We start from the raw sequence: 21,831 nt of genomic DNA, 5'->3' as shown, positions 1-21,831 counted from the left end.
ATTTAATCAATCGGTTTTTTATGTTTCTTTCGGAAAATCGGATTAAACTATTTTTTTTTTTTTACAAAATTTCAACAAATACCAGCTAATTAAATGAATTAATTTCATATTCAGATATTTAAGGAATACTCATTTGTTATAAAAAAAAAGACAGAAGCAACAAAGGTGATCATTTCCAGGCTATCCTACTCTTTATTTAATGCAAATTACAGTACCAGGGAACTATTCCTCAGAGCACGCAGAGGGAATATTTACAGAGGCGCACATTTAGCATACCTTCACAGAACAAAAGAAAAAAACAAAATAAAAATTTCAGTCACAAACAGAGTCATTCAAGTAGTAGTACTGTTATACGGGATGTTTGTTTTTTTCCAAAGATTTTTCTTTAACCCCGGTTAGCACATTGTGCTATGCTAACATAAAACACTAGCATCTCCACTTGCTTGTCTTTTTTTTTCTTTTTTTGGCAACCTTTTTGGTGTTTTTATTGAAGTGGGGGTGGTAGGTAAGGTAATAAGGTAAGGTAATAAGATAAGGTGGGTTGCAACATGTTCATGGATGCAAAATTACAGCAAGCAGGAGAGAGGTGACATGACTGTACCCCTTTAGGTGCTACTGAATCCTTAACAAAAACACCCCCACCCCACCCCACCCCACTCCACCCCACTCCCGTATCAAGTAAAACATAGTGTATCCACAGATGGCAGAATACATCATTACCTTAAAGAACCAACACTTACTCTACCAAGGAGTATTAGGGACACTATATAGCATTACCAGGGAAAAAAACAATTATAATGTAATCTAATGAGAATAAATTATCCAATTTGGAAGCCAAATAGAGCAAAAATCATAGAATAAATGTTGAAGAATTATGTTATGATTAGGGATGTCCGATTGTTATCGGTACCAATAATTATCATCCTGATATCAGCATAAAAACCCAATATCGGTTGTCGCCCCATTTCTTCATAATGTAACCCCCACCCCCCCAAATTCTCGCAATATTATTGACCGTGACACTCCTTGGTAATACCGCATACTGCATTTCATATCATGTACACTTTGCCCCCCCTTGAGGTCCAGGCGAGGACTGCAGCACCAGTCCTAATTAGATCACAGACGATCTGCTAAAATAAACCTTGCAATTAACAGTCAGTGAACTATGTTATGTATATTACAATTAATTGTGCAATGACGTGGGGGTGGGGGGAGGGGGGGGCATTCAACAGCACCAAAAGGGCAACTCAGGCTTTGAAGAGGGGGCGGGTGATGTGGAAACAAGGCGAAGGTGTATGAAAGCAAAGGCACTCCAAACTATAGTTACACTATACATGACTAGTTCTGCTTACAATAATAATACAGCTGTCCACTACTGTACTGTACAGGTAAGATTGAACATATGGCTGGATAAAGCTCCTCGGCATCTACAATATCCATCAACCACCTGATTCGCTTTCTTTTTTTTTCTTCTTCTTCTTTCCACTTTTGCTCATAAACAGTACATGGGTCTGCATATGTACATCATATTCAACACAACATAAAAAACAAACTCATTTTGGTGAGGAGCATTTATACTGTATATACAAATTCAGCTTCTTTTTTCCTCTTTTTTTTGTTTTTTTTTACTTGTTGTGGTGGTGAGCGCCATCTGTTGATAAGACGCTTTTGACGGACTGTACCAAACGTGTGTGCGGAAGGTCACCAGGGTAACAACTTAGTGGTTAAAAGTGTTAAGAAGAACTCGATGGAGAGAGCGCCCCCATCCAACACGATAAAGACGACAAAGGAGCGCTGGAATCTCGGCACATTCCAGCTAAAAAAAAAAAAAAAAGACACGTTATCTAATTCTATTGTCTTTTAAAAGGCAGCAGCAAATATTGCTGCGGCGCTTGACGGATATGAACGCACCGATAAATGACTTGTGAACGGTGGTAGTTAATATACATATATCTATATATACCTTTTATACAGAAGGAAAAGTCATATATAAACTGTGGGTGTAATGCGGTATGTATATATTATACAAGCACACAGATAAACAACAAAAAAAATGCCCGGGGGGGAGCACAAGTTTTAAAAAAACACAACAAAAAAAAGTCGAGTAAAATGGCTTGCGATGCGTTTTAAAAACAACTCAAATAAACCCATCTGGCTTCTTTTGCACATACATCATGCATCAGTGTGTGTGTGTGTGTGTGTGTGTGTGTGTGTGTACACGATCCTCATGCCTTGAGGTCAAAGGTGAGAGAGCGGCCCCCCCACTTCCACGCCCCCCACTCTCGTGGATTCTAACCATTCTCAGGTCATGCACTATATAGGAGGAAACTAATAATAATAATAATTAGGGTGGTTAGGATGCTGTAAAAATGAGAGGTGGGCGGGGTCGGGTGCCCAAGAGGGGTGGGCTCGGGCGCCCAAGAGGGGTGGGCTCGGGTTGGACTTTTTTTGTGTGTTTAATAAAGTCAACCTTGACAACGTTAGCAGACCGGCGTTGTGCCTGCAGTGTGTTTGGATTTTCACGCACCTCCGGTTCCCCTGCGCCCCGCCCCCGCCCCCGCACTTTGAAACGGCCCCCGCCCGGAGAGACGACTCAAGACAGCTGGATGACGCGCTGGTTGGAGGGGGTGTGGTGGTGGTGGTTTGGGGCTTTGTGGCCTTCTGCCAGGGAGGAGGATCGGGTCAGGTCTGAGCTCGCCTCACCTCACCTTACCCCACACTGGCTGGGACAACAATGGGGTGGGGGTGGGGGGGCATGGGCTGTGTGGGGCGGGAGAGGGGGGTCGGCGGCGGTCTGTGGCGCTCAGGAAGTGGAGTTGGAGGCAGAAGCCGAGGCTGTGGTGGTGCTGGGGACTCGCTCTGTGCTGCTACCGTCTGTGGACAGAAGAGGGGGGGGGGGGGGGGTAGCACTAAATGACACTATGGCCATAATCAATATAATGTACTGCTCTAGAAGATACATAACTGCCCATACCATAAGCCCAAGCATTACTTTTTCTATCCCCAACGACTGACCTCTTAACAGTGTGAAGTTGGTCATGTGTTTTGGTCCAAGACGTTAATAATTCCCAAGTTAGTAAGTAAGTAAGTGTGAAGTTGGTCATGTGTTTGGGTCCAAGACGTTAATAATTCCCAAGTTAGTAAGTAAGTACGTGAGAATAGAAAAGGGGTCCTCGGGCTCATACCTGTGGTGGCAGAGGCGTTGGTGGGGGTGGAGGCGGCGGCCTGACTGCGGGCGTGGGCGGGGATGAGTATGGAGGCCAAAGACGGATTACTGGACAGCTCTGAGGGGACATGCATAGTTGCTGCTTTACACGACATTTTCTTCCAGCCCTAATCACGGCTGATGTGTGAATCACGTAGAACATCCTACAGTCACTCAATGTGGTGAAGTCCAACACTGGAAGTTGCCACCAAATGTCCATGAACTTATTTTAAATATGCACATAGATGATGTAATACTAGTTAAATACTGTAATACTGTTGAACGGCAGAAGAAAGGCGGCGTTCCTACCTTGGGTGGTGAAATTGAAAAGGGAAGGCTTCTCCCGCCCGTTGGGTAATTTGACGTTGGGGTCACGCAGCTCGTCAAAGAAGGAGTGCGCACAGGCTTCGAGGGGTGTGAGGCGCGCGGTGGGCGTGTACTCCAGCAGGCGAGAGCACAGGGCGATGGCCTCGGGGGGCGTTCGCGGCCGGAACACCTGCACACCCACCGGACACACAGACGTCTATGCACTGATCACACAGCGGCAAGACGGCCTTGTGGAGACAAACGCTGCGTGGCGTGACAGCACAAGGAGGCGGGACCACATCTGACAGCATATTCGGTGCTTCATTTATAATAATTCCTTTATAATAACTATTTCAACAACAGTCGCAAGCAGCAGACATTTGGGCACCCTTGTTGTTTTATTGATTTGAATACCTTTAACGCTAATTATTGGAACACAAAATATGTTTGGTAAGCTCATTGACCCTTGACCTGCATACACGAGTCAAGCCAATCATTTAAGGTGGCCAATTGCAGACCGTTTTGGAAATCCAAGGAAATAATGCAGGAATAGGTGCAGATTCTGGAAGATCTAGAAAGCTTTCTGTGTATGTGTGCGGGTTATTGTGTGCGGCTGCTCTATAGGAGTCCACACCTCAATACAAACGAGCGAAAATGAGCATAGAAGGTGCCTTTAAAGAAGGTTGTCTGAATAAAAATAAAAAAACAAAAGTAAAAATGTACCCAAACATTTGTCGAATCATGTGACTTGCTTGCAAATCAAAAGTTTAAATATTTTTTAAGTTTTATGAAGATAGAATTGAAAATATTATGGGAATAAAGTCAAAAAGTATGAGAATATCTTTATTAATTTTATAGAAGAAAAGGTGAAATATAAAAAAGGGGAAACTGGAAATATATAATTTTACTTAAGTCATAATTGAGAGAAGACATTTTACAAGAGTAGCCATCTTCATTTAGTAAAAGAAAAAACCTTGTAATGTACTCCAATATCGCCAGTAGTACATTTAAACATGAACACTTCTGTATTTAGTACTCGGTATTGGTATGGGTATCGGCCGATTTCACTAACGGGATATCGGATCGGTATCGCAGCATGAAACCCTGATGGGAACCTCCCTAGCTAAAAGAATACCAAGTACCGATTTAGAATGGTGTGGCAGCAGTCTATTGGTTTGTACGCAATAAACTACTTATTACTACTTATTTTTTAGGAAAATCCATTTTTTTTTAAAGGTGCGGGCTATGGAAATACAAAGGAAACGCATCATGGAAGCATAATGACACATAAACACATGCATGACGTGACACGTAAGAGAAGTAAAAGGGCTCCTGTACCTGTTGACTCACCTTAGTCCATGGGTGCGCCTTAATCTGGGGGAACTTGAACTCGGTGTAGTTGGGGTTCATCTCACGAATCTGCTCCCGGGTCGGGGTGCCCAGAACCTGGAAAGCAGGGGTGAAGCACTAATGTGAGCGGGGAGGAACAAAGCAAATCCCGGTGGCTTCCTCTGTGAAATACGCCAGGAGTTGATTACCTTGATAATTTCCACCAACTGATCCACTCCACTGTCGCCGGGGAAGATTGGTTGTCCTAGCAACAGCTCTGCTAGCACGCAGCCGGCTGACCACACATCTGCGGGGAAGGTAGGTCACAGGTTTGAGTTGGGTACAATAATGCTCATCTTTAATGGGGGGGGGGGGGTTATAGGTGCTCACCTATGCTGGAGGTGTAGTCAGTGGCCCCAAAGATGAGCTCAGGGGCCCGATAGTAGCGAGAGCAGATGTAGGACACGTTTGGCTCTCCGCGGACGAGCTGCTTAGCACTGCACAAAAAATACAAATAAAAAGTGTCAATGTTGTTCCGGCCAGTGTGGGGGTCCGAATCAGGACCATCGGTGTCCTGTGTACGAGGGAGCCACTCCCACCTGCCAAAGTCGCATAATTTGAGAACAGCCGTTTCCGGGTCCAGCAGCAAATTCTGAGGCTTGATGTCCCGATGGCAGATCCCAAACGAATGAATGTAGGCCAGACTTCTGAAGAGCTGGTACATGTACAACTACACACACACACACACACACACACACACACACACACACACACACACACACACACACACACACACACACACACACACGTTATTCAGTTAAACCACGACTATGGTAATGGGAGCACTGGACAGATCCTCTTATTCCTAGCACAGACCAAGTACCTTGACATAAACCATAGGCAGGGTCTGCTTGGCTCGGCTGTAGTGTCTGGCCACTCTGTAGACCGTCTCAGGGACGTAGTCCAGAACCAGATTCAGGTACACTTCATCTTTCTGTGAAGACAGAGGGGGGGGGGTGTCAGCTTGTCAACTTTTATTCTTGGAAATTTACTGTTGATTTTTTTTATAGTTTAAATTAAATTATATTTTTTGGGCAATCCAAAAAAAAAAAAAAATGATGCAGGCCGCACCCCCCCCCTGACACACGATGCACATAAATTGTACTTTTACATGCACACAAATAAAATCACACGTAAGAATGAAGCCTATTTGCGTCATCTCGGTGACGAGCAACATGCTATTCAATGTTCCCCCGTTTCCTTCCCCTCTCTGGAACCCAAGCGGTCGTGTCCCGATGAATGACACAGCTTCGGCGCTGATGTAAAATACATTTTTCCGCCCCAAAATCCAACTGGGGGTCCATTGTGTAGTCTTCACCTCCCTCGAAGGCAGGAAACGCACATGCATGCGTCATAACGTCCTGGACTACAACAAAAGGCTGCAGACAATGATATCATTTCCTCCTTCCGAGGTTGGAGGAGGAGGAGGAGGAGGAGGAGGAGGAGGAGGCCAGTGACGGAGGGCGGGGTTGTGCGTGTTCTATTCCTGAGCATGCCGACCCTGAAGGGACGCTGGCGCTGCTGTGTTATTCTGAGACTTCCTTTTCCCTTTGGTCCTGAACGGAGTTTGGCCTGCATCGAGGCAGGTTTGATTCCGTGAGCCAAGACTGCAAATGCTCAGCTGGAAAACATGCGTCCTTTTTAGCAGGAAGATGCTAACTTGCAACACGCAAGGCTGGGATTCTCCAACAGGGCACAAATGATGATGATGATGATGATGACAGTCATGATGAGCACCATTTCCCAAACAGCTTTTTGCCTCCAGTGGCTTCAGCGGAACACTTTTCTTCCACCGGAGTCACCCCATTGCATTGTGGGTGTGTGTGTGTGTTGTAGACACCCATTGATAACATTTGTAACTACTAGAGAGCTGCCTCCTGCTAGTAACACACAAGCTATATTTAGCCTAGTAACAGTGATGACTCACTTCCTGCCTGGCTACAAAGTCACTTCCTTGGCTCCTTCCCAATAGGTTAGCCAGGCAGCCATCTGATTGGCTCTCCTCGACTAAATAATTCAACAATTAATTTGCTGGTTTAAAAAAAAACAAAAACGCTCCCACCTGAACAATGGCCTCAGCTGTGGATCGCCAAGAGGCGCCATGTGATGGTGACTGAAATGTGCATGAAGCCAGAATCCCAAACACGGCTTTGCTCATCTCTCATTTTAATGCCACCATTCATAAGAAATGACACACACAATGTAATATGCAGGCTGCTAAAATGATATTCTCATAAAATTCTGACTCCATCATTAGATGACGTTTTTCTGGTAAAGGGGACCTACTATGCTCATTTTGTGTCCCTTTTGTGGACTCCTGTAGAGCAGCTGCACACAATAACCAGCACAGCAAGCTTTCTAGTTCTTCCACAATCTGCACCTATTCAGCTCTATCTCTTTGGATTTCGTGCTACTTCCCGTAAAAACGGTCAGTTTTAATGTATTCCACCCACGGCCCGCCTCCTGGCACGCCCACACCGCTGTGGTTGGTCACACTCCCGAGTGCGTAGAAGGACAATATTGAACTTGAGAAGCGTCGATTTACCTTTTTAAAATGTCTGCTTTTAACATACAACCGTATGGGTTGGATCCCGAAAACCAGACAGGAAGTACAGACTGGACGGTCCCAAGTTTCTCAAGAAAAGTGGTTACTTCAAGACGACTCCCAGTGTTAAGTAGCTTTAGCATTGTCAAGTTTGTCGGCTAGTCCAGCTAATATTTGGACTTTATTCTGGTAAAATTACAGATGATTTTTTTTGTTCTATTTTTAAAATGTGCTGCGGATCAATAAATAAACAGCTGCAGGCTAAAATAGAAAAGGCCCCCGGGCCGCACTTTGGACACCGTGGTTTAAGCAGTTTTTTGTCAGCGTATTACATCCGATTACACTGCAACATTTTACTTGACAAACAGGCTGCAGAAATGAAAACTATGAAACATGCATGCCAGGTCAGTAAATGATGTCATCTGACGTCTTATCGGAAACCATCTTTTGATTATCCTTTGATAGCAGACGTACTGTTAGTAACGTGGTGTGGTAAGGAACCATTAAGGAGCATAGCCTCCATTGGAACAGATGTTTTTACCAATAAAAGTGTCAAAAACATGTCCTGTGTTTACGTTACAGACGCCAAAACAATATTGTTTGTATGAATTTCCAAAACAGCATCCATGCTGACCTATCCATTCAGTTTTACCTTCCATGCGTCGCTCTTTAAAGCAGTCAGAGCCTCAGTCTCAGCTGCTTTCGACCTTGTGTCGCCTTGTGTTTGAACACTATTACACAAATGGCGAGGGGGTCCAAGTGGCATGGGTCAAGCAGGTCGCGTGGCGTGGGTTACATAAGACCACCTAAACACGTGCAGACAGGGTTTATACACACTTTCCAGGAAAATAGACGGGGCAGTTATTAGGAATCAGATACCCAATTGGTGTCTCGGTAAAAACTGCTCACCGAGATAGGTTGCGAGAAAAACAAAGGGGTAGAATTTCAAGCACCCGCGTTTAAGTGCTAGTGATAGTAGCCACACGGCTGCACCCGGCGTCAACTCTTATCCAAACCCGACCTGACCTATCTTATCTCAACGCGCTCCCTCCACCTCTCAGCTTCTCGTGGGTACATCTGTCCCTGGTCCGTCACCCATTGTGTTCAGACCGCCTTCAAAAGTATCAAGCACGAAGCCTCATATTAGCAGTGCGGCACCCGTCTCCATAATTAGACCAGGCAATCATCAATTTACCACCCGTGCAACATAACACTGACTTAACGACGTCTTCCGCATGATTGCCTATCCCCCGTCTGTTCAGGCCTCTACTGTATTTTACAAAGCTTACAATACAGTATGTTGACGAATAGAAAAACTCATCTTTTTCTATACCCTGCAGTGACAACTACTAGTAGTGTTAACTAGTAACTAGTAACTAGTAACTAGAACGATCATTTACAACTACTTTGGTTTAAATAGCTTCTGATTTCAGCCGCTCAAATGTGAAGATTTTTTATTTTTCTAATTCATCCATGAAAGTAGACCTGGGGGCCATTTGCGAAACGCGACCCATTAAGTAACTGGCCCCGTGGCACACTGTAGGAAAAAATACTTCGGATTGACTTCACATTTTTCACATTTGCTCCCTGCGCGGTACAAGAGGCACCCGGTACAACGTTCAATTTGGCACACAATACGAGGTGACCGACAAGGACATGTCTGCCAAATTTGAGCAAGACCTGTTGAAAAACGTGCCCAACGTCTGATGGGGCTATGCTAGCATGTCTTCCAAAGTAGTCGTTTTCCATCACTGTGGCTCTGGTTTGCCGTACGCCGAGTCTGGCAAAAAGGTGACAAAGGTGGTGGGTTTTAAGACCAATCAAGCTCCATGAAGGAGGGAGGACGAAGGCCTGGGTTATCCAAGCGCCTCTAAGCCGCCAAGAGACGGTGGCTAGCAGGTCTAAGCGTCACATGGACTTACACCCCAATTGGCTTATGACTGATTAAACTGGCCGCCGTCGGAAATTGGCGGCTAAAAATCTTTGTACCACGATACAAAAGTTAACTGTAATTCCAAGAGGTCAATCTATGTGTGGGGTTAGGAGAGGAGTGGAGCTTAGAGCATTGGGGGGGGGGTCTATAATTAATAGAGGTCCCCAACGCACCTTATTGAAATCCCCAGCAGCCATCTTCTGGCTCGGGTAGGTGTGCAGCGGGGAAGCATTCCAAAGTGCAGCGTCATGGTTAAACTTCCATGCATGTGCGTGCGCGTGTCTATATTTGACTCGGCGACTGTTTGCCAGCTCGCCCAGTGACGCCGGCCCGCCTCGCCGTCTCCAGGGGACCACCGACGCTCGACAAGTCGGGAAACAGACAGGGACTTCCCTGTCCGCCAAGTGCCAAGGGTGTAAGGCTACACAGGGGTAACAGCTGGGTTCAAACCCCTGCTGGGACGTCAGCAGACAGAATATAGAATCAACGCCTAGTGCCTTACATTGCATACGTGTTGAAATGATAGTGGGTCCAACCCTATTACCATTACCATAATATAGTCAATATATCAAAATAGTTTTTACGGTGACAGGCCTGACTGTATATGTATACACTCTGATATCCAAACGTAGTGCGAGTATGTGTACAAAGACATTTCTGATGTAGCTATTGTATAAAAGACAGATACAGTTGTTCCTAAAACATATAAAGGGCACATCAACTCACCTTGTCTCCACTGGAATAGAAGAAGTAGCGGAGGCGGACTATGTTGCAGTGGTCCAACTTCCTCATGATCTGCAGCTCACGGTTCTGGGAAAAATATGCAGGAAAATAAAAACACAGTTAGTTTCAAAGACAAGGAGAACACTCGGCAATACGGTCACAACGTTTGCTTCTAGCAGAACGTCCGAAAGACAGATAGTCACTGTCAAGGCTGATATTCCTGAATATTACACCGGTATAAAACATCAGCATAATCCGCTAATAGCGGTGTGGAATTGACTGTCGATTAATCATGCAGTGAAGGAACTGAAGCAAAGTGTGAGAGTGTGCTACTTGGCTTCCATTTCAACTGGTTTGCCCTCTAAAAGTTCGCACGCAGGGGGCGCGGTTGCCAACATGACAGGTTGGCCACACGGAGCCGTGCAAACGTGTCAAGCATAAACCAAGCTTTCAGACAAATCTTAAGTACATTTGATCAAGTGTAGAATTAATAAAGTTGTTTAACTCGGATGGAAAAAACGCATCTCCACAGATTGTAGGTAGGATTGCAAGGTTTATGTGTTTTTCTGTGTAATTATCACGTTAGAACATGAGCACCTGCGGCTTAAAGACATATGTCATATCATGTACACATTTTTTTTCTCTTTAGATTTGGTGGGTGTGGCTTATATTCAGGTACATAGTCACTATTTCATCTTTACAAAAGGCAAAAATAAAAGAGCCCGGCTTTTCAAATGTAAATTAGCAGCCTCAATAAAAGAACAATGGACGTCTTTGATGCAATTGGAATAAGCTAAGCAGGCTTTTGGATTAGAGCTGCAGTTTGTGGACCGGCCATGCGTATGGATCTGTGATACTAGAAACCTGCCGTTTGCAATGTGTGCTGCAGAGTGAGCGTTGGTTCCAGTGCAGGCATCCATTTTCCAGTAGCTTGATATGTGATCCCTCATATGGGTGTGGAGGAGGGTATTTCCCATAATGCATCAGTAGCAGCCTAAAAGCCCGTCAAGCCCGTCTTGCACTTTACCGTCTTCTACAGAATCAGCTCACATGATTCTGGATGTTGCGTATCAAGCGCTGATTCAAAGAACAAAATAAGTGTCCATCATACCCGGGAAGCAGGAAGAATAGAATATATAATATAGGAGGGTTTTTGTGCAGGTGGGAAAAACAGTCAACAGCGCTTTGCTTGCAGGGCATCATGTGAGGAGACTTAGGCTCATTCGTCTCATTTGTACGAGGAAGCGATAAGCCAGCGAGGCCTAAAACATAAAAGGGACACCAAAAAAGAATGTGCTTGCTAACCACTGGGTAAAGTTGCAACCAACTAGCGCGTCAAACAAACCACAAGCTCGCCGCATGACAGCATCACGAGCAGGGCAGCACACAAACATTTTGCAATTCATGACGATGCAATGCGGGGGGGGCTAAAAATACCACACAAAAAAACAAAAACATGCCACGCCATAAAGTGACATCATATTTATTGAGCAGGAGCGACTGGCACCTGTTGTGTCGGAAAGTTTAAACCAACGAGCTGCTCAAGTATTTAGTTGGACCGGTTTGTACGACAGAAAAAGAAAAAAAAAGCTTTAACTTAAATAACAGGCTTTGGGCTTAAAGAAAAGTTAAAACAAACAAGAGAAAGTGGATGCAAAAGAATATTTCTGGCCAAAGAGAATCCATAAAGAGAAGTATGTTGCAGTAGATAACCGGATGCATGCAGTACATACTAATTAGGGCTTACAGTCAAGTTGTAGTAGCAGTAGTATGTCTGCACGAAAGCTAGTTTATGCACTGGGCGTTTATTTTGTGCAGCTATGATAATGGTTCTGAATTGTTTTCGGTCATGTCATCCCGGTAGGACACTCTCCTCCTGACCTGAAGTACTGTTGAGAATCTGTAGTATTTATTGACTTATCTGTATCAAATAGTGCTTGTCAAATAGTGGCGTGGGACCCCATCCCCAGACGATCTAGCCTGAGTCGCTTGCCATTAACGCTCCATAACAGGGCAGCCATGGAGCCGAATATCTAGCGTCAAAAGTGAAACTAACTTCACCACGGTACGCCGCAAACATGTGTGCAGTGTGGTGTTGCGTTTTCTTCTTCCTGCTCAGAAGATACGGCGATGGAAGCCGATCTGTTCTTCAAAATACAGCAGATCGCTAAAATACAGTCATCCCTCTCCTTTGTAATTCAAAGGATAGGCTCCAGCATCCCCGCGACCCTCGTGAGGATAAGCAATGAATGAATGAATGATCGCCGTTTCCTAGGTGACTAGAGCCTATTGTTAAAAAATGTAGAATTCTTATCACTATGTGTCAGTAATGTTACATTGCCTTATTGTTACCTTCTCACTGCATGTGTGGAAGTGGTATTTTTCCCCACTCCATTTGAAACCCTTCTAAGTTTAGACTAAATTAATTGGAGGCCAAATAGTTAGCTCGGTACCATGCTACGCTCAAAGCGGTGGAAGTGTCTTCTGTTCCTGCAGTGATGCCGTAGCTTTAATGTCTTTAAAGTCATGTTTTGGGCCCACTGTAACTTCAACTGTAACTGTTACTTGGTCAAGTGTGATATGACTCCAACAGAGCACAACAGGCAGCAATAGTAGATCTGAGGAAAAACTGATCCATTTCTCCTCTTTATGGATGTGGGGTATAGTTTTAGCCACAATGTACTGGCAGCTAGACGTATAGCGAGGTTTGAGGTGCTCTGATAAGTGTTTCGACCAGACATTACTCACCACCGACAGGCGCTGGCTCGTTTCTATTCCAGCTAATAACTTTTTGCCATCTCGCGGGAGTTTACCCCATGTGACGCCGCTTCAAATGTGTGATGAGGTGGGTTGTGTTGAACTTCCACGGAAAATTTGCACTCCGCTGCAACGTCTTTGTCGTCCTTTTAATGCTAAATCATGCCGCACCACTGACATCACACCCACTCCTTCCTACTTGAACATTTAAGAACACGCCATTGTTGTGATCATGTGGGCTGAGTCTGGCACGGACTGCTTTTTCTGACTTGAGATGTAGGCCGCTGTAAGGGCACTGGGACGTGGACGCTTCTTAAACCACCTCAATGGGAAAGTACACAATGACAATGATAAGGTAGAATTCCTGATATAAAAAACAGCAACTCGGGCCGCAGCTTTGTCACCACGATAGACCACAAAAAACCAATATCCCTATTGTAAACATAACAGGACTGCAGTGGATTGGTGATAGAAATTTAAAACTGAAACCCACTTCACAGTCGACAACGTAGTCTTTGAAGAAACACTGTATGGCTCTCACGGAGGGAAAACAACCCAATCCGTCAAATGGAGTCAAAGTCAGGTAAAGAGGATGCGTGCACAGCTTTGTTGGGGGGGGGGGGGGGGGCACCAAAATTAAACGTGACAGACCACGCGCTTCTCGTGTTTTCAGGTTGGAAGACACACACTTTGCACGCTAAAGCAGGTACGCACTATAGGTGGCCATAACAAAAAGTGGGGCTGCACGGTGGGCGAGTGGTTATCGCACAGGCCTCACACCAAGGAGACCAGGGTTCAATTCCACCCTCGGCAATCTCTATGTGGAGTTTGCATGTTTTCTCTGCGTATGTGGTTTCCTCCCACATTCCAAAAACATGCTAGGTTAATTAGCCACTCCAAATTGTCCATAGGTATGAATGTGAGTGTGAATGGTTGTTTGTCTATATGTGCCCTGGGATTGGCTGGCCACCAGTCCAGGGTGTACCCCGCCTCTCGCCCCAAGACAGCTGGGATAGGCTCCAGCACCCCCCGCGACCCTCGTGAGGGTAAGAAAATGAATGAATGAATGAACTTCTGTCGTACTGTTTTTGTGAAAGAACTTTCATAATCACGGCAGCAAATGACTTTTTTTTTTGACCGCCACGCCACCGAGGGACTCACTGACTCACTGAATTTCTGCAAACTGAGCAACCTTAAAGCATACCTTAAACCTCTTGTCCTGCAACACCTTCTTGATGGCCACCAGCTCCCCGGAGTCACACAGCTTGGCTTGGTAGACGACGCCAAACGAGCCGTTGCCGATGACTTTTGTGTCCGTGTAGCTCACCTCCTGTGGCCGGTCCGGGCCCTGGCCTGGTGTGGCCACGACTGTCGTTACCTTGCTGCCATCTTTGTCCCCTGTGAGAGAATGAGAAGCCACAGAGTCACAACAAAGCACTCGAGTAACACCTTCGTAAGTCAAGCGTGTGTACAGTACCAAATGTTGCAGGCCCTTTTGTGCATTGAGGATTGGTCTGTATTTATAAGTAGCCATGCCTAATTCAGTAATCCCTCCCTTGTGCTTTGAATAGGAGTACTGCAGTGTTATATACATATTTTACACCTAAATCAAGCTTCTTCAAGCATAAAAATGGCAACACGACGCCACTTCCTGCTCGCCCACCCACTCAGCTCCCCCAGTACCGGTACATATTAGAGCAACTTACAAAAGGTCTGAAACTGCAATAAACGATGGGTTACTGTATTTAGCAAATACTTGTTATTTTTAAAGATGCTTTTTCTCTGAAATCTGTGCAACTAATCATTTTTCTACAACATCCACACAGTGTTGTATCATTTGTTTACTAGGTCTATTACAATGTATATGCCAAAGAATTGATTCTATATGATTCTATAGAATACAAGGATGAAGAGTCTTGAACCAGTCATGATGTGCTATATATATCACTATATTGACACGCACTATGGTCCCCATTATGGCATTGGATACTCATATCACCTCCTACTTCTGTACGGGACAAAAAAAAAAAAAAATAAAAATTAAAAAAGATTTTTTTTTTACAAATTTTAAAAATAAAAAATAAAAACTTAAACTATATGCGGAAAGCAGGAAGTGAACAAATGCAACAGTTAGTGATTGTAAAAGTACCAGATGGAGGGGTAGGATTTAATAAGCTGTGCTTCTTCCTACTCCTTTTGGACATGTGGAACTGGGAACTGATTATGGGATGCACTCAATTGGAATCTGATGCATGTACAAATGAAATAAAACCATTACCATAGAAAACCTCTTAATGCCCCCCCCAAAAAAATCAGTGAATGCATAAAAGCTGAGCTGGATTCTGCCTACTAGAAAGCCGCTGTTCACGCTGACCGCCAAGCTACATGACCCAAATGATGATGATTGAGGAAGACGGGGAGCAGGTTTGGGATCTCTCAGCACAGAGCTATATCTAAACTGGTCTTTGTAGTAGCAGTGACCCGGGAGATCACTACAACTCAGCCAACATAACTCAGCGGGGCCTTTCCAGACGCCTCTGCACTTCCTCAACCCGTGAGAAAAGTCTGTTGGCATGCACACTGGGAATTCTCACCAACCAATAACAGTCAAGTCATCAAAAAAGCAAGGCATTTCTTTTGGGTTGGGAATCAGATTTCTCCTCTATATACATTTTTTTTTAAATTATGTTCAATTTCATTTCCACAGTGATAGCTTTCCTTTTCTTTGGCGCACTGCCACTTCAGTGCAAAAAGTTAACTAGTAACCGATATTATTCATACTCAGTGTAGCTGCGCAGGTACTGTATTATACAGTGTACAGTACCTGTATTATACAGGTACTGTACACTGTATTCTTCTGCCACGGGCTTCGGGCACACACACTAATTCTTGTGTTTATGGAGAAAAACTTCTCATGTAAACGTGGCTATTGTCCCTCCTCTGTTTTTGGCTCTGAAACTACCTCTGAAGATGGTCAAATGTGTCAGCCTTGTGCATTTATACACAACAGAAACAAAAGAAAACAAAAACACGTGAAAAGTTGGAGTGATTTTGAGAAACATATCTCAGTGAAGGCTCCCGGAAATCCAATAAACCAGAATTCCACATCCATTCTCTCCTCTTGGCTGAAACATCAAGGCAGCAGAACAGACCAAAAAAAAGGACTATTCTACTCCACCATCCTTGGAAAGACTGTGATGGTTGCCTTATTCTTGGCTGCCATGCAAAGTTCTGTAAAGCGTTGCCGTCTTGTGTGGGATCTCTTCTGTTTGGTTATGAATCAAAGAGGATAAGTGGCTTGTTTTGTTCCCATCACTAGCTAACCAGGTGAGAGTTTGGGGGGGGGCGTTGTTATCGCTAACGCTGTAGCTTTGAGATGCTACACAAGCCGGCCATTGTCCTTGGCCAGCTGCCTCAGTACCCCCCCCCCAAAAAAAAACCCCTTAAGAACGCCTCATGTGGGTGTGTCGACGTATTCTGCGTGTGTGCACGTTTAGCTGGGGGGGGGGGGGACAGCTGTCAGGGATCTTCAGCCCAGTTTTTGCTAGCATGTGTACCAGGAAAAGGGTGATGAGGGATAAACGGCAGGAGGCACAGAGGAAGGGGAAACAAGCGCTTGGGAGGTGACGTGCTGATACAACTATAGCACAAGACAACACATTTCATAGTGGTTCACTTCTTTATACACTTATGTGACGAATATTCAGGTATGACTTGTGAGTTGAAATTGGGATTGGCTGGCCACCAGTCCAGGGTGTACCTCGCCTCTCGCCCAAAGACAGCTGGGATAGGCTCCAGCAGTGAGGTTATGCGGTAGAAAATGAATGAATGAATCATATTTTTAATGACCTCTCTTGGCCCACCTGTAGTACCACCACGGCCCACCAGGGGGCCACGACCCACACTTTGGGAATCACTGGCCTAGCCATTATTTTAGTACCAATTTTCTGACATGCCATCTATTTTTAGCTCATATCAATTTCGTCCGTCTAATTTGGGCCTGACCAATTAATCGAAACAACAAGCGTGAAATTCATCGACTAAGAAAATAATCCTTAGTTGCAACCATTTGTACACCTAAATGTTGTCAAATGGCCCCTGGAGTTTAAATAGCTCTTTGGTTACGCCAGTCAAGCAAATAAATAGACTTTTACCTTGTTTGGCGTTATTTGCTTTGTAAATATGGGGGGGGGGGGGGTGCTTTCTGGAAATGTGCTGCACCGTCCATGAAGTACCGTTGTGGAATGCCAGCTCGGCTTGACAAGCAGACTTTGCACCACATTGTCGCTCTTTTTGAGTTTGAGATGATCCCAAACTTTTGGCAGCTTCTGTCAGTGATATCCTTTGAGCCATCTCTCTCTCTCCGCCGTTCCCTCGCCACGCAAACCACAGCACCACTCCACCACGGTCACGTGCGCGCTGCTGCAGCACATGTATGGAAACAATTTCCGTGGATTTCAAGTTCCGCGCATTCTTAGTTGCACCCATAAAACCAATCAAAATAGAAATCAAAGCTTTTTCTAATCAATTTAAATGATTGAATCTTGTAGATCTATAGAACTGTGCTAAAATGTTAAGAAACTGTTTGAATCTGGAAATGATCACTTCGATTTCCTTTATTTACAATCAGGGATGAAAAACAAAAATCATGTGTACATTTCGTGTAGCTTTAGCAATACTAATCAGACAACACTGGGGCTGGGATGATAATAAATTCATTCATAAAAATCATAAAATAAATGAAAATGAAGAATCATTTTGCCAGCTTGAATACAGTGCCATGTACAGCACACAGTATGCACAACGTCTGCTTTCAGGCAGGAAGCGACTTCACTATCTGCATTGCTTTTAGCACCTTGGTTTGATTCATAGAACAAAGAGTGAGCCTCTTTGTCTCGGTGGGGAGAGGCGGGGCCGTCAGCATACACACAGAGTGCAGAAGAGTGTACCAAAGTAGAAATGATATAAGTAGATTGCAATAAAGTGTCAGATTTTTTTTCATTGTACTGTTCTTAAAAGTAAAGTTGAAATCTAATCTCGCCTCATAAACGCGTATTGTCTCGTGACGCCACTTGTCATCAGGCATCTATCTGGACAGCTATTAGTAAAGTTATCTGGTAGTACAAAGTTCTAACATTACACTATTATCAATTCAAAATATGCCTCACTCCAATATTAATATTGATAGGATATCACTAAAAAAACAATATTGGCTTCTACACACCATTGCATCTCAAATCTCCGAATCTCCAAAAACATGGTGGGATAGGCTCCAGCATACCCCCGTAATCTTAGTGATGATAAGCGGCATAGAAAATTGATGGGATGATTTGTGTTGACACATGCTAACCACTTGTTCACCGTGCAGCCAAGTTAAGAAGATGGGAAATAACAAAAAGCTTTTAGCTGGCTAATTAGTGGATGGTCATTTCTAGCAGACAATATTGCGTCGTGGAATAAGGAAGTGAGTGTGTCACTCTCTTGGTTGATGTATAAAATATCCCAATGTGTCGTCATTTTAGTTTGAACACTGCAAAAACTCAAACTCTGTCTTATTTCTAGTCAGCGGGTCTTAAGTTTAGGGTATAAATGTACAGCCATCAACATAATATCATATGTAATTTAGTCTTAGTAATGTCAAATTAACTAAAGTCATTTCTATTTCTCTCCTTTTCTAGTAAATGATTACAGTGTGGGATGGATACATGTATTATCTACAAAGCACCCATACTATGTAGCCCCAAGCGAGCAGCTGAGCTAACAAACGCCATTGTAAACATGATAGCATGAGCATGTCGGATTAGAGCAGTTTGTTCTTATGTCAACGTGTGAATTGAAGAAATCAAACTTATCGAAAAAACTGAAACGCCTTATTTTCTCTTGTGAATTTATAACTGCTCTTTAAAACAAGCAAAAATATCTTATGTCTGATTAATTGAAGTTTTCAGTAGAACACTCAATTACTAAAATAATGTCATATATGGATAACATGATACCAAATTTGATGCATGAGGAGCATCTCAGAATTTTATTAAAACTTCCTTTGTTCATCATTAAAGGTAAGACCACTAGTAGCACTTAAAGGGGAACTGCACTTATTTTCATTCACAATCCTGATGTGAAACATGAACACATATTTCTTCTGTTGTTTATTGGCGCTTGGCAAGCAGCTTTGGTGTGCATTAGCGCCATCTGTGGCACAGAATCTAAACCCTTCTATACGCCATTCACAAGTCCACTTTTATTCCAAAAGAAAATACATATCTATATAAAACATGTGCCCAGCTTCATGATCAAATATTAGCAAGATTGAACTTTATCTTTTCCTGTTCCCGGGTGCGTTCTTTCAGCCAATGCTGAGATATGACGTAACACGCAGCTCCAGACGTTCTTCACTTTTAAAAATGGAGGCCAGCAATCGGCACTGGACTGCTAAGGAAAGTTGGTTTTTGATCCAAACTAAATTCCAAGACTGGACGAAGGAAAAACTGGCAATACGGAGTTATTCCAACAAGTGGAAGAAAAACTCCAGGAAGTCGGTATCACGTGATGTTGGTGTTTACGTTTTACTGGGCATGCCCCATTGACTATTCTGGTTGATTATAGCGGCGCATGGAGACAAGAGATTGGAATATTCCTTTCCATGGATACCATTGCTTTTGGAAAGGTCATTCGGAAAGAGAAAAAGTCCTCATGTAAACGTGGCTATTGACTGGTGTATGCTTTTGGATAATTATCAATTATTGGCATTGATGTATTTAGAAGTATTGCTCTATAACATATTCAGTAGCAATACCATCCGCCCATTCATCGGTATCACTTATTTTGTTCAGTGTCACAATCACCCTGTGTTTGATTTATGGTTTAATAAAGGCTATTTTTCTTAATGCATCTGCTTTAAAACAGAAGACAGTGTGCAGTACTTTCCGAATATGGAGTCCCCCTGTTGACAGCACCAGATGTGTACTGTACAAAGCCCACACTGCTAGTTGAAAACGCCAGGGCATCTTGCAGCGTGGATGTGGATGTGGATGTGGATGTGGATGTGGATGTGCTGTGTGCTTGTGAACGTGTATGGAGACCCAGCCCCTGGCCTCGCCCCACAATCATCATCCCAGTAGGCCCTGAAGCTCAATCAACATTCTTCAACAGCCTTTTGGAAAACATCTCTGCACGTGCAACTCTGCAAAATCCATAATTCACCTATATCATATGTTTATACAAATACTGTATGTACAGTACACACCGTATACTGCATCATCACATTGTAATTCATGTTTAAAAACACACATGCGACATAAATATCGATAAGCATCGGGAGTGTGAGTGCATGTTCTTTATTAAAATGTAATAAATGTATTATTTGCGAGGTTGTGCTAGAAAATGAGAATGGAAGTCGAGGCCTGGTGGGTCCATAACTAGCGTGGACGCCACAGTGACTGCATGACACTATATTTGTCAACTAAAAAAATACATATAGATCAGAAATCCTGCCCTTTGTGGGACCACATCAGCCTCTCCGGTCAGGAACGGGCGCACCTTCCGTTTTGACAGTTGCGTAATAGCCTGCCTGGCCCTGCCGCGTTAACATGCGCATAGCAATGTAGCAACACCGCCATGACTCATCTTGTAAACGCTCAATAAGAACTACCGGAACCGGACTTCCATCTAGGACTCCGGCCTGTCCCTCTCCGCTACCCCCGGACCTGGTCTCTTGCTAACCCTGCCCGGGCCGGGCCACGAGTGAGCGCCCTCCGCGCGCCGTGCTAAGCTAATCGGCGGCTGGCTAACAGTCCCGATTGGTCGGGGTGTCGGTTGGACGGCACCCACCCAGCTAGCTAGCTACCCCCCCCCCCCCCCCCACCCCACCTACCGGATTGCAGTGTGTGGCAAGGAAGTGTGCGGACTACAACTGCTACTTACTGCTGACTTTCATGCTGCCGAACGCTGACGGCTGCGGCACCGGCTTGCAGCTCTCCGCGAAGGATGTGGTCCTGGGCCGACCCGACATGATCCAAAGCGCTTCTGGTTCTCGAGTCTTGTTACACGCTGGTCGATTCTCTGAAGGTTTTCATTCAAAAATAGGAGGGTGACAGCAAATGTGTTGCACAGGGAGATCCCACTGTTCCTCTTGACGCCTAATCAACGACCCTTTCCGATGTCCAAATCACTGCATTCTCCCCCCTTGTGTAATCCTCTCTCAAGGGGTCCTTTAAGACACCTATTAAAATAGTCATGAATCGGGCCTCCTTCTTGTGTGTGGACGTTTTAAAAACAGAATTTGACTCGGAACGCCGTCACAAAGATGCTAACGTTAGCATGTAGGCTAAATGCGGCGTTTTGTGGCCCATCCAGTCGCTCTTCATATCCCGATGTGGAGCCTCAATGATCCGACTGCCATGGCGGCTCCCTCGCCGTAGCGGAGCAGAAAAAAAACGTCCACTTTCCGAGGTTGTCTTCTGCGCTCAGACGATCCACCGTCTCGGACCGAATCCTCGCCCAAGCCGGCGTTAGATTCCAACTACAACGTCCAAGTGAAACAGCGTTATACTATGGAGAGAGGCGATACTGGATTTCTTTTTTTATTCCTTCCCCATAGGTCTTGCCGTCTTTGTCACTACGCCGTTTGCGTACATGCGTCCAAAGCAGTGAGACTTCCACGCCAACAACTTAACCCCGAATGGAGAATACGGGAAGGCCGTGAACTAGCAATGACGAATCTGGGGCGGCCCGATTTGACCAATCGGAGACGGCGACGGCTCCCGGAGTGGGCGTTAACTGTGCGTCCTTTAGCCCAATCAGAGCGTCGCTCCGGAACACCACATGGCATTCTTGGCACAACCCAACATGACTTCAAAGGATTTTCGACGGGAATAAAAGGGCGGGTCGCTGGCAGGATAGATGGCGTAATCGGCCAATGGCGTTCCGAGGTTTGACTGTCATTTCCAATAGTCACCAGCTGTCGCGGTGTAA

At 44.6% G+C, this 21,831-nt stretch overlaps 1 protein-coding gene across 2 annotated transcripts; it reads right to left on the bottom strand.

The window, feature by feature from the left end:
- Positions 1-169: 169 nt before the first annotated feature.
- Positions 170-21,545, bottom strand: gsk3ba (glycogen synthase kinase 3 beta, genome duplicate a). Of its 2 annotated transcripts, none has more exons than XM_058081789.2 (11): positions 20,782-21,545; positions 14,063-14,256; positions 10,105-10,188; positions 5,724-5,834; positions 5,440-5,570; positions 5,231-5,337; positions 5,050-5,147; positions 4,850-4,957; positions 3,515-3,701; positions 3,186-3,284; positions 170-2,874 (listed from the first exon to the last, which is right to left on the bottom strand). In XM_058081789.2, the coding sequence occupies exons 1-11, from the start codon at positions 20,867-20,869 to the stop codon at positions 2,804-2,806; spliced, it is 1,278 nt and encodes a 425-aa protein (XP_057937772.2). In that variant the 5' UTR covers positions 20,870-21,545; the 3' UTR covers positions 170-2,803. The 2 variants fall into 2 exon arrangements, with proteins under 2 accessions (XP_057937772.2, XP_057937773.2); XM_058081790.2 differs by having other exon boundaries at positions 4,862-4,957; positions 20,782-21,544.
- Positions 21,546-21,831: the final 286 nt, after the last annotated feature.

Source organism: Doryrhamphus excisus, linkage group LG12 (genome assembly GCF_037039965.1).
Source record: "Doryrhamphus excisus strain RoL-2023G ecotype Guam linkage group LG12, RoL_Dexc_Guam_v1.1, whole genome shotgun sequence".
Taxonomy (NCBI): domain Eukaryota; kingdom Metazoa; phylum Chordata; class Actinopteri; order Syngnathiformes; family Syngnathidae; genus Doryrhamphus; species Doryrhamphus excisus.
This window is presented reverse-complemented; position numbering and strand designations above follow the sequence as displayed.